Source organism: Tachypleus tridentatus, chromosome 2 (genome assembly GCF_004210375.1).
Source record: "Tachypleus tridentatus isolate NWPU-2018 chromosome 2, ASM421037v1, whole genome shotgun sequence".
Taxonomy (NCBI): domain Eukaryota; kingdom Metazoa; phylum Arthropoda; class Merostomata; order Xiphosura; family Limulidae; genus Tachypleus; species Tachypleus tridentatus.
This window is the reverse complement of record NC_134826.1, coordinates 151,170,593-151,184,753: the sequence shown is the minus strand read 5'-3', so window position 1 is coordinate 151,184,753 and position 14,161 is coordinate 151,170,593. Positions and strand designations below refer to the sequence as shown.

The 14,161-nt window shown below is 32.0% G+C and overlaps 1 protein-coding gene across 18 annotated transcripts in view; it reads left to right on the top strand.

Annotated features, from left to right (window-relative positions):
- Positions 1-14,161, top strand: part of LOC143245365 (uncharacterized) — a 161,196-nt gene that overhangs the window by 22,386 nt on the left and 124,649 nt on the right. For 13 of the 18 annotated variants that reach the window (XR_013025604.1, XR_013025607.1, XR_013025605.1 and 10 more), the window contains 4 exons: positions 1,874-2,155; positions 7,469-7,686; positions 8,817-8,998; positions 13,674-13,852. Coding sequence is in view for 13 of the 18 variants with exons in the window: in XM_076491613.1 (XP_076347728.1) it covers positions 1,874-2,155; positions 7,469-7,686; positions 8,817-8,998; positions 13,674-13,852 (861 nt within the window). In the remaining 5 variants the exon portion in view is untranslated. Of the gene's footprint in view, positions 1-1,873; positions 2,156-6,095; positions 6,261-7,468; positions 7,687-8,816; positions 8,999-13,673; positions 13,853-14,161 lie in introns of those variants that run through there. The other 5 variants (XM_076491617.1, XM_076491624.1, XM_076491622.1 and 2 more) reach the window with 2 other exon arrangements.

Sequence of the window (14,161 nt, the reverse complement as noted above, 5' to 3'; positions counted from 1 at the left end):
TTCTTGCTAATTTGAAGCATATCAACATACAGATAATCATTTTTCCATACACTGGCATGTAACATTTTAAATTATTGAAAGACTACTTTTAACATATATATAATATGTATTTTATCACATAATATGGCGCTGTAATAGGCTTAATGGTGAATTAGGAGAAGCAGTGAAAATAATTAATAGAGATGAACTTTTCAGTCCATCTTGTGAAGTATTATTGTAGACATACCAGAAACTAAACTACAGTTTTTCAGTGTTAGTGTTGACTTCTGTAAACATCTTGGAAAAAACCTTCCTCAGTAAGTTATTAGCACTTCAATGAGACCACTTTTAACTTGTCATGGTCCATGGCAATCTCTCGTTTCTCTTCATTTCTTCTTTCTTTCTTTCCTTGATCTCATTGTTTAGTACATCCACTGTCTTTTTATGTCCAAGTTGCTGATTTCTCTCTGTCCACTTATAAAGGTCCAGTCAACTTGGTTTATATGGTGTGGTTGTAACCTCTACAATATTTTCTCCACCTCTACAGCTGTGCATTCAGGCAAACTTGTACTGTCGTTTGCGTCTTCTTTTTCCACTGTATAATCTTTGGTGTCCCACTAATGTCAGGTTTTATGTATTTATGAACTACATTCTTTACAGTGTGTGTCTTTGTCTCGTCAGCAATAAATTTCAACAATATACGATCAGATAAATATGTATTGTTTGCAGTATATTTTAGTTTTGGCTAAGCTTGCCTATCTTGTACATTATCCTCAAAACGTTCTTACTTTCATAACAAAGTCTAAAACTGTATTATTACAATGTTCTTTATTACTATCACTATTTGTACGTGTGACAAAGCTTCCTACTTCAGAAGATTTTTATTGAAACAAATTGCTTTGTATCTTTATTGGATAAATTATTGTATTCCATTTAACCATTTCTCCAGTTCCTTACCTCTGCTGGATAAATTAATGTATCCCAGTTAACCATTTCTCCAGTTCCTTACTTCTGCTGGATAAACTGTTGTATCCAAGTTAACCATTTCTCCAGTTCCTTACCTCTGCTGGATAAACTGTTGTATCCCAGTTAACCATTTCTCCAGTTCCTTACCTCTGCTGGATAAACTGTTGTATCCCATTTAACCATTTCTCCAGTTCCTTACCTCTGCTGGATAAACTGTTGTATCCCATTTAACCATTTCTCCAGTTCTTTACCTCTGCTGGATAAATTATTCTATACCATTTAACCATTCTCTAGAGTGTTTTTGTGACTCTTCTTGGTTTTATCAGTTATACGTTTTTCTGTTATTTTCTTTATATCACTATTGAACAGTCTTAAAAATTCGTTTAGTTTTTGCTTTTAATGTTCTTGATCTGTTTGGTTTTAAAATGGCAGTTTTCAGTTCATTATCTTAAGACTCTTTCAAGTAATTCTTACCTCACACATAGTAACTTATAAAAACACCACCTTTCATTTATATCCTCAAAGCAAATAATCTGGAAAATCTCAGTTTAAGGAAGAGCTATTCCAGTCGTAAAGTTTGTTTTGGTCTCTATTATTCATTACCAGACATTGAAGTCACTGTTTTGTGTTAAAATAAATGGTGAATTTGTAGTGTTGACTGACTTTCCAATGTTGACTCTTAGAAAGTAAAATATAATTTCGTGTTTTGTGCTGATTGGTTTCAACTGAAAATGTTAGTTATTTTTTCTATTCATTTTGATGATGCATACTTATCATATAAACGCCATGATAAAAGAAATCACATTACCATATTTGTCAGCTAGATTTATGAAAATAGGTTTGACCGTTTTGTTTGCCATATATGTATTTGTGTGTGTACATGTGTCAGCTATAAATCATTTTTTACTGATTGATTTATAATTTACAGAAAACATTATATTCCTTCAATAGTCTTTTGACGAAAGTAACTTCATTTTTATTGATACGTTTTGTTCGAACTGATGTATTCAGCGATTGTCATCCATTCCCAAGTGATATGTACTTTTGGCCAAGTACCAATGTCACAATTGAGTGCCATATATATAATGATTCTTCAAAAAGTGAATTTTTATTTGTTGAAAAGACGTTCAAGTTCACACAACTTGACTGCAGAAAGAACTATGTTGCAAAAATAACTCCCACAACTGTTTACAACAACAAAAGTACAGAGGTAAGTCTGTACTTCATCATTGAACTAAGAAATAAATATAAAGTTAAGTCTGTAATTCATTGTTAAATAAAACAACAGATGTATAGGTAAGTCTGTAGTTAATTATCAAACAAAACAACAATTGTTTAGGAAAATCTGTAGTTCATTATTAAAGAAAACAACAAGTGTATAGGTAAGTTATTTTATTTTTAAACAAAAAACAAGTTTGAAATAAGGGTTATTTGTCACATTAAATTAATAGAAGATTTAATATAGTTGGCTCTGTTTTAAATTATTCTATACAAAAGGGAAAAAGCTGGTAATTTCTACTTATCAACTCCATAAAATTCCCCTCATTTCCACCAGACACCTCCTGGTACTTTGAAGAAGAGAAAAGATAATCAAGGAATGATAAAGATCAGAATTCCTGAACAGAAGTACATAAAAACCTTTATAACCGAATCAAATTCCAGTCTTTTCTAACATGGTGTCTCAATATAAAACTGCATCCTCTCATATAGAAATGTAACATCACATTCTGAGCAATTATTGTACTCATTAAGATATATTTTAGTTAAATAATCTCTGTATAAGCCAGTGGTTCTTAACCTTGTTGGAGGTACTGAACCCCGGAAGTTTCGTACTTGCATTCACTGAACCCTTTGTAATTGGAAAAATAAAATATGATTTTTTCAAATTAAAAACATAAGTAGATATTTTATTAGTGCACTAAATGAATCATGCATCAGTTGCACACAATATCACTGTGTTCAAAGAATAAAACCAACAAAACATGAATTTCACACAAAAACAACTCATGGAATAGTTACTGCAAGTTCAGAAATCTGCGGTTTCACCTTGGCAAGTGCCACTCTCATACATTTTCAAATCAAAGTCTGTTCCTTTTCTTCGTTTTATGTCTACCAACCTCGAAAAGATTGCTCGTAAAGATACGTTGTAACAAACAGTATGAGTATCTCAAGGGCTTTCTTAGCAATAAGAGGGTACGCTACGATTTGGTGACACCAAAACGTTGAGAGCGTTGTTGTTCTGAAAAGTTGCTGTTGAACCTGGCTCTGCTGAAGTTCAATGATTTCGTCGAGGTATTTATCATTGACATTTGCTGTCGCAACACTAAACGTGAACGGCTGTCTCACATGCTGGATATGACTCTCTGGTGGGGAAGTATCCATTGAGAGACTTTGTGAGCTCATCTAAGTGCATGGCAATTGTTTGCTTCAGTTCCCCGGGTACAAAAGTATCTCCAATTTCAGACACATCTTCGATTTTACTTACACAGTCGTCCAGCAAGGGAAACTTTGCAAAGTTATCATTCTCTGTTCGTCGTTTCCATAAAGGTAGCTTTTTTTGAAAAGCCTTCAGGTTTTCTTCCGCTCCGAGGATGTTGACTCCACCGCCCGCATCTGTTGATTGAGAGCAAAATGAGAATGAACTCAGATTTTTCGAAACAATCTGCATAACAATGTTGGTGCTCTCGCAAAAACATGGCTAATTCCACACGCATGGCAAAAACACGATTCAGCACCTTTCCCAGGGGTAATCACCGAATGTTAGAATGGTACAGAAGTACCTCGAATTCAGAGTTCATTTCATTACACAGCTCCTTGAAAATTCGGTGCTTCAGACCATTATTTCGCACAAAGTTCACACATTCCACTACAATTTTTAATAATTCTGCCCGTTTTGAAGGCAAGGTTCTTTTTGCCAATGCATGCCTGTGCAGAACACAGTGCGTTACAATGATGTGTGGTGCATCAGTTTTCTTCAGCACACCGAAACCAGAGTTTCGTCCCAGCATGACAGGAGCTGCATCCGGATAAACTGCAGTAACCATATCCCACGAAAGATCGTTGTCTCTGAAGAAGTACTCCACAAGTTTCTTCACGTCGATTGCTTTAGTTGTTGTTGTAAGAGGCTTACAAAATAAAACATCTTCTTTTATCTCGTCGTTCTTCACATAGTGCAAGAATACAACAAGCTGGCTTAGATTGGAAACGTCGGTGTTCTCGTCGAGAAGAAGGCTTAATTTTGCTGGGCTTGAAATCAGACCTGCAACTACTTGAGCCAAGATATCATAGCTCATGTCATCCATTATGCTGCTGATGGTGTCATTTGAAAGAGTAATTTGGGATAACTTATTTTCAGCAGCATTTCCCAGCATGGTATTCACCATCTTCAACGCAGCTGGTTTTACGAGTGCTTCACAAATGGTGTGTATTTTGCCCTGCTTTGCAATCAAGTACACAACTTTGTAGGATGCTGTGAGGATCGGCTAGTCGACGGGTACAAAGCCGAAAACAGGCAAAGTAGCCTTTTCATCGAACCTGGCTCTCTTTACCTTGAATTCAGCAAGCATTGTGATCTTGTGTTTCCCATCTCTATGCAGCTTTTGAGAGTGTTCTTTTAGTTTTGCCCATGCTAGACTAGAATTGCTTAACTTGGCATTGCAAATCATGCATTGAGGACGCTGATTCCCATCATGTTTTGTTATATTTGTGAATCCATATTGCACGTATTCGTCCGACCACTTTCTGTTTTTGCTCGACATAGTTAGTATGAAGGGAGTGAAAGATTAGGAAAAAATCACAAATGACGCACGATTATTGCAGTCACAAGTCGACTGCTAAGCACATGAAGTTCCTTGCAGCACAGATATTAAGGCCAAGTGATGTAACGTGATCAGACGCAACCAATTATGGCCAAGTGGAGCATGACGTCACCAATCATACGAGGTGGGTGAACGAAACGGACACACACACAGTGTGTGTATCTTGACCTCTGCCGAACACCAGACACTTACTCACCAAATCCCTGGGATTCGATTGAACCTAGGTTAAGAACCACTGGTATAAGCCATTGAAAATATAAAAACTGAATTTTGTGAACCCAATCTTATTTACTTTTTGTAAAATATATATTTATAGTAAAGAAAATAGTTTAGAAACTATAATTATTTTACTAACATAAGTTGTAAATAGGTGATTAAAATGTACATTATAAAACAATAATAAAATGGATATAAATTAAGCCTTAAAATTATTTGTATTAAAAAAATCCATTATCGTTTGTTCAGTGGTAATTTTAAAGTCGCAATGGAAACTGTTTGTGGTGATAGCATTCGAAAGTGTTGGGGATCCATCAGGCAAAATCGAAAAAGGGGATGGAAAACTAGTTAGTACTAAGAAAAATCAAATTAGGGGTAGGATTTGAGTTCTTATGTGCATCATATGTTTTATCTCTTATTACCTTTCACTGTCTGCAGCCAGCTGTGAGAAGGCAGTTACCATTGAAATTTGTTTTTAATATTAAAAGTATAAAATAACAACAATAAAACCTCTCTAAAAATATTTTTTACTGCAAGTTCCTCCCAACCTTCACGTTAAACATTTCTAAGAATTCCTGAAGTAGAATAATCACATTTTTGTGGGCCACCTAACACATACAGTTTTCTTATTGGTCAGTTACTATTTCACTGTGCTTACCATAGAACATGTGCAAGTAACTAATGAAATAAAAACTCAAATTTGAGATACTGACCAGCTAAATTTAAAATAAGAACCTCCTAACTCTATGATTTGCTGAGAAAGCAATATATTTAGCTACAAGATTGGCTCTGTTTCTTACAACAATTTTTTTTCAAATTTTTATTTAGGACCACTTTCTAGAAAGTAGCTCTTGTTTATAATCAGTAGAAACAGGATTTTCTCCTCTATTTAATTCTGACAGTTGTTTATAAGTAGCTTGAAGTAATAATTATAAGTAATAATTTTTCCCAAACTGTTGAATTGTGAAAAACAAGTCGTTTTTTCTAATAGGACTGGGTTTTTTCAACCCACATATACTTTACTCAGAGACCCTACTAAATAACAGGGATTTTGACGATACTAATACAATAATTTAATATATTTTTTTTATTTTTCAAACGTTAATGTTTGAAGCCTACAAAAAATATTATCTTTACACACCCCACCAGCAAGACTTATGAAGTTTACCACAAGTGCAACATTTTATAACACGATTATGCACTCCAAATCAATGTTTATCAGTGTATTTCTCGTATATTCTCTATATTTCAAGCACCATGTGTGGCACTACATTAATAGGGGTGAGTAGATCAAGAATGGGAAAATTCAATGCCTTTATGAAAAATAACCAATTTTATTTTGCTATTTATTGACTTAATGTCTAAATCTAAAAGTTAGCATATGAGTTATCTATTTAGCTATTATTAATTTAAAAATTAAAGTAAATTAATATCATTATGTAGTTTGTGTACGTTTACAAATCAATGAATGCATATGGTATGGTATTAAGAATGCATACATAAATGTGTCAACATTCAAAGTCATGAATATATCACATGAAGTGAAAATGCTGCCACCACACTTGAATGTTTGTGAGGTCGTTACTTTCTCTAAGAGGTATTTTGTGAGAATTAACATGTAAATATGCATAAGTATACAAGCTGATATGATAATAACTGACTTTATATAATTGAGAAATAGTGTATACAATATAAAGATACATGTTCCTATGTTACAATAACCTGAATTCCAAAAAACAAACCTCTAAGAAAAGTTAGGTCTCATTTTATTGTTTGGTGAAATTCAAGTTTTATTATTTTAAAAAATGTAAGTATAAAGTTAAAGTACTGACATACTTAAAGGATATTTTTTACAAAACTTTGATTGCTGTCTGGTTTGTTCAAGTTCTCTTAAAGTTTTTTGGTACAAGTTAGAGTAAAGAATGACATAACACCAGTTTCTTGGGCTGGCTAATTTCGGACATTATTTATAAATAATTAGATTTGTAAAAAATATTATCAATCATTTTATCATGTGAAGCCACACAAACAGTTAGTCTGAACTTTGTCAGTTTTATAAACCATAATAGTTTATATTTTATGAATTATTTTCTAAATTTTCAACCAAGGTTTTATGAGGTAGGTCCAGCTGGTCAGAAGAACTCAATACTAAGAGCTTATTCAACAGATATATGAAATTTTAACCTGATGTTTTTTTTTCTTGTATACAGTTTAAATGAAGACAGTTATATGCAATTCCAGTTGTATATTTTAAAACCATTTTTGCATATTTCATAAAATATAAAAAATTTTACTCAGAATACTGTATTTGATACAACCACAACTTAATTTGAGTATTCTTTAAAATAAAGTGAAAATTGATTATTTAACATTAAAATATTTGTTTTGAGATGATGTAGATGAATTGAAATGTTTTTATTATTGTATGTTATAATGGGAAATTATACTTAGTTCTTCACAAAAGGTGATTTACAAGTTTTTATTTCCAGTTAACTGCAGAAGTCAAGAACATATCGTCAACATCCTTTAAGTGTGCTCATGTTTCACGTTCACTTAGTTTCTTCATTTCTTCAGAAAATTCAGCACTGACTGAACATTCAACTGTTCGTTGTCACTTCCCACAAATATTTCAGTGCCAGGATTATAAATTGCTTTTATTAGATGAGTCATGGACCAAAGATGATGAGCCACATCTTGATATTATAGTGTAAAATGTTTATTTCTTACTTATGTGTAAGCTAAGGTTAATTAGTATTAAACTATAAATAGTTTGATCAGGTGTACCATTTTATTATGTTTTGGTGTTTCTCTAGTTCTAACATACACAAGAAAATTAATTATTTAAATAAGGTAGAGAATCTAATATCAGTTAATGATGTTAAGATAAATGTTTGGGTTGTCACATTTTACATGAATAATGTGTGTATAAAACTGTTGTGTGTGTAAGGTTTATGATCATTCCATATAACATAAATCTGTCCAGTTGCTACTTAAACAAGTTAGATTCATACTATTTTTTAAAGCTATTAAGAAGTCGTTTTTGTATATACAATGTTTACTGAAGTGATTTTCTATACGTCAAGTAAATTGACCATGTCTAACACGTGATTAGTAGCATATCTGTATTATGAATACATTAAAAACATGTACTGGTTCAAAAGAAATGGATTAAGCTGAAAACTATACAAATATTTGAGGTGTTGATTGTTCCATATAGTGTTTTACTGTATTAGCCACTTATTCTCACTCTTAACACTTAGTTAACCTGAAATGTTTAACCTCAGTACTTTGTTTTAATTATGTGCATGATTTGAATTTATTTTATTTTTTAAAACATAAATTCTTACTTAACAGCAGTAACTAGTGAAATGAAAAAGCTAAGGTGGTTTATGTTAGTTTTATTGTGATAAAGAACTAATGCTACTTCATTACCTATGTATCTATTTATTAAAATCTAACATTTGACAAAATCCGATAACAGGACTGTCACTAACTACCCAAGTACGAAAAAAAGTATTGGTTTATTATCATATTACGATAGTATCATGAACTACCCAAGTGACAAAAAATATTGGTTTATTATCACATTTAAAGAAAAATTTAACTAATCATCAGTAATTGAAATGTTAGAAATTGTTATCATATTTTTTTCCGTGGTGGTTCTTAAGCCTTACCATTCATGTAAGTTCAGCAAATCTGGAAGTCGTAAGTACAGTAAGGCTGTAAAACTGTATCTCTTTCACTTTAATTCTCATTCATTAAGCGTGGTTCATTACAGTTATAACCGTTATTTGTGTTACATATGTTATTATTTTTATTTATTCATTTATTTTACAGAGGAATGTGGGAAAATACAGTTCAAATTTTCCGAGTCAATGCACCAGCACCAAGTGTATTAGAAGCTATAATTTCCGATGGTCTACAAGAAATCCAAATCCGCTTTACAATTGGCATAGTTGTTACAAAACAATGTTCAGCGATCTTCACTTCAGAAAGTTTGGAACAACTAGGATTTTCAAGTGTGTATTTTAAATTCAAATTGTGTTGATGCAAATTTAACATGACATATTATGCAGGCTTTTCGTTTACTCCACTAATTTTAAAACAAAAGAACTTCATTAAATATAATCTTCTCTTACGATAGTTAGTTTTTAGTAAACCTATGATAGAATTTTAGGAAAAGATTTAAATATTTACACACTTAAGATACAAGTTTATTTTAACTTTTACCTCATAAAACTTGTGGATTATCAAAAAACTGAGAAGTTGCATTTAAATGACGTGTAATAAAACCTATATTTGTTGAATATTTTTGAATGAATGTGATATTAGAAATAAAACATTTCTGCAGCCAATTATATTAGTGTTATAAACGATACATACATATAATAGCTTAGCAGCAATGAGCACCAAACCAGCAATTTGCGAGTTGTAGTTTTGACTCCCTTCACCAAATGTGCACTTCATTCCAGCTGTAGAGGTATTATTATGCGACAATCAATCCTACTGTTTATTAGTAAAAGAATAGCTGAAGATTTTGAGTGGTGTTGAGTAGTTGACTTTAGTCTGGCCTATTCGTACTAAATTAGGAACAGTTAGTGCACATAGTCTTTGAATAGCTTTGTGCAAAATACAAAAGAAAGAAACAGTATACATAATAATTATTACAAAATAGTTTATTCCACTTTGTCACAGTTATAAGTTATTCAATCCCACATTTGGTTTGATTATGAAAACAGCATTTCTAATTTTCCATTATTTATCAATTTTGCAACCTTATCAAATCTCAGATTTATCTATTTTATTAAAACAGATTATGACATAGTTTATCTCAGGATGTCTGGTGTGGGTATTAACACTTTTAACTAATTAAACAGAGAACAATGTTTCAACATTCTCAGGTCATCTTCAGGTTAATAAAGAGATAAATTTTTACTTCTGGTGAATTTCTTGTCATCACAGAAGATTATGATGTTATTTTAGGACTGAGTGCTTTCTAATGACAAGTATATTATATCTGAGGTTTAGCAAAAGAAATTATTTTATATTCTGACAATAATAACAAAAGATTTGGTGATGAGAGACATCTGTGTTTGGTGTAGAAAAAGCCTTTCAAGATAATATTGACAACAGACTGCCCACCATGTTATTTCAATAAGTTCTGATAAGCCTTTACTGATTAACTGATTGTCCTATATCTCCATTTTTATCTAATCTGAGTTTTACAGATCCCAAGTGTCGCCAGACATTTATTTCATCTGAGGACAGACAGACTAGATCTGATGTGACAATTTATTTTAATATTATAGCATTTGTCAATTCGTGACTATCTTTTGAAATTTGTTTAAACAATCCCCTGCTTGGATTGTGACTGTGGCATTATAGAGCAAAAAGGTGCAATTAAAAAGGCTTAGGTGTGAAGTTTTGATGAAAGTTTTCCTCAACACTGTTTATCTATTTTGTGTCATGTAATGTTTCAAGAGTCTTCAGTGACAAACGATAATTTGTACTAGTTACAAGGAGCTCTAGCCAAATCACTTTTGTGGAATGAGAATTTTGTGTATTTAAAAATATTACTAGATGTAACTTTGGATTTCTTTCAGATTCCATTATATGCAGTTTTATCCAAATATATAACAATGCTCTATGGCTTACTGTTTAATCAATGATATAATCCTTTGAATGTATTTTCATGTATGAGTGTTAGACCCCAATCATAAACCGATTCAAATGCTGCACATAGTGATACGGTATTGTATAAAGAAGAGGGTCCATATGCTTAATCTCTCCACCCCCTTTAACTCTTTCTCGCTGATCAAAGATGCAAGATGTCTTAGGGAAATAGTCCCTTACTTCCATCTGAGCTATCATCCAGACTTTCCTCCTTCCTCAAGTCGACTAAACAGGCACTAGCTGGATTATTGGCACCAGCCAGTGAAAGTGGGTTTTCTCGGGGTTCTCCTGTTTCCCCACATCAAAATTGTGACATTGGATTTATAGATCCCAGCTGCCCTGGAGGATTGTAAGTCATATATCGGTCATTGAGTTTGTGATATTCATGCATAGCGGGTGCTCGGTGTCAGTTTTTGGTTTTTCATTTTTTTCACCTGTTCATGATCATGACTCTAATGTCATTACCATCAGGATGATTTCGTCTTACTTCATGTATTGATTTTTTTTCTCCAAGTCGCTCAATCAAATTCTCAAATCAAGAGTGGGGCGAAGATAAAGTATCTTTCTGAGCACCCCCAGGTATCTCTATTTCCTCATGGGAAGGAGAATTTAAACCAAAACAACTGTCAGTATTTTGTTTGTTTCCTTGATCAGATCCACTTGGGTTTGAGAATGTTACAAGAAATACTGTCACATTTTCCCAATGAAATGCTAAAAATGTTTTTTATTTTCCCTTTTCTTATTTTCATCTTTGGAAGCTCTACTCAAGTAAGTGGTTGAATTTAACAACACAAAATGTATATTTTTTCTTTGTGTTCATTGGCTTTAAGATTTTGACCAGCAGTGTATTAATGAAATTTGACAAGTAATTATTAAACATTACAAGCTTGTTTTACCTTAAAATAAAACATTTTACTGATTTTTTCTTTTGTATTTATGAAGAATTTACTTTGCTTGAGTGAAGAGTAATTTTTATGTAAAAGAATAAAAACACCTTGATTTTAAAGTTTTGACATTTCATCTGTATAACCTCTAGAATTCCTTTAATAAATAACAGAATATTTTCAATAGAACATTATATTTCATCTTTTATTTTCTATACTTATATTTATTTGAACTGTTAAGCTTTTCTCATCTCTTTACTTTTCTTTTTATGATTTTATTATTGGAATTTTTAAAGTAGCTTACCCTTTTATTGAAAGCAACATCGTGTATCCAAAGTCCATTCATCATTTCTTTTAAACAAGAATAACAGAGTTTGTGACTTGCATAAACTCTTTACCTTGCATGTGTAATTGTGCTAAGCCTCAAATTTTTACAACCCAAATAAAATTTATTGCAGCTTTCAAGTATACATTTCAGAACACAAATGATGTATTAGTCACTTGAATAACGTGTCAAAACTGCTATAAGTTATCTGGCTTCTATGTAAGCTATAAATAGGTTAAATGGATGTTTTAAATGTTCTGATAACAAGATTAGGACCTTCTAATTCCATTATCTAGGAGTTTTCCTCTACACATCAAAGAAAATATCATAAGATGTATGTAGAGAAGAAGGTCCTACTTGTAGTAGTTATAAACTTGTGCATCAGCCACATTCAAGTGATTAAATAAATATATTTTAAAGTATATAGAGATAGAAAGGGCTTATAATGTTTTAAAGTAACTTTCTAATTGCCCACTAGTGGCACAGCAGGTGGACTCACACCTCTAAAAACTGGTTTTTCAATATCCATGGTGGGCAGAGCATAGATATCCCATTGTGTATTTTTGTGCTTAATTCTGAACCAAACAATCCTTTCCAATTAAGAAATTAAACAATAGTTACGTAATCAACTGAATCTTAACTTGCGTTTTGGTCCCATGATTATTTAATTGGCAAATTTATTTAAATAAAATTTGGTTATAACGATGTAAAATATCATGACATTCGTACTCTAAAAGAGCTGTAACTATTATAATGCTTTATCTATGTATAAATGTTCCAGCTTTATTTTCATTGGAAGAGACTACTAGGACTACATCATGATAAATGTTTGGCTTTGTTATGTATTTGGTTTATGTGCCAGCTGATAGCTTATGGAAAGTGCAAGAACATAGTGCTTGTGAGATTGGTGTTGTTACACAGTTTATTTCATTTCACGCCACATGCGTTGGAAGTTGAACACCAGTAGATAACATAGCCTGTGTTCTATGCAATACTTGCCACATCTTCCATGACTGGGTCATGCCTTACCTGCATGCATTTAAACTGGTCTTGACTATTTGACTTCTAGTCTTGATCATTATACAATATAAGGGGGTTCCTTTTTAAGTTTGGTTAATCCTAAACATGCCTGAGGACTTCTGTTTTTGTTATCTGTGTCAAAAGAATGTCATGTTTACAGTTACTACAGCTGCTGGTGAAAAACGTTCTCAATTTGAATATTTACTTTTATAAAAAACATCACCACTAATCCATTTTCTAAACTTTTTTGATTTTTTTCAAAGTTTTTATACCTTCCTCTGTGAAAACAGCTTTGTTAACACTGTTGGTATGTATGAATTTTCAAGTACATTTTGATAAATATAAATCTGACCATCTCGTTTATATTTTAGCAGCATTGTTAATTTGTGATTTTTCTTTGTCTCTTGAGTTAATAGTAAGAGGCTAAGCATATTTATCTGACCTTTGACCTTAGTTTGAACAGTGCAGAATTAAGCTACTGTTTGAGATTGAATGATTAATCTGTTATTGAGATGAACAATAATCTTATGTTATGTTTAAACTGAGACTTATTAAATGAATACTGCTGTGAGTCATTTTGATCTGTTAAAAATGATATATAGGTATAGAATATACAAAAAGTACAAATTATTTGTCATGTACAATATATTACTATTGTCTATGGCAATTTAAAGTAGATATATGTGGTGTCTAAATAAGATTTACTGCAGACTTCACTTTATATTTGCTTCTTTAATGTATTAAACTGTTTTTCGTCCAATTTAATTATATGTTTAATTATTTCCACTTCAGACTCTTCTTGTTGGAACTCTTTCAATATTCTTACTTTTTATCTCCAATCTACTGTAAAGCTAAGTCTAAATATGACACTGATTTTTGCCCGTCACAATGGAATTCGAACTTTCTGTCCTCCGAACCATATTGGTGATGAAATAGAAGGAATAGTTAACATAAAGCTTCCTCAAAGAAAGGTAATTTATATTTCATGCTGATGGATTTTCACTGTGACTTAATCTACTATGAAGTAATTTTATGATAGTCACTTATTATGAGCTTACTCGTGTAAATTGAGTGAATAGTGGCATACAAAGTTTAAGTAGGTAAAGAGTAGCATTAGGATCTATTTGTTTGATATTAAGAACAGATCTCTCTGTGCTGTAGTAACTGTGTGTAGTTTGAAACCCAATTTGTTAACTCGTAGTTACATCAGTTAAAATGTGAATTATTTACCTAATTTTACATATCGTGTGGAAAAAAGTGGTTACAGAAACAGTGTTGTT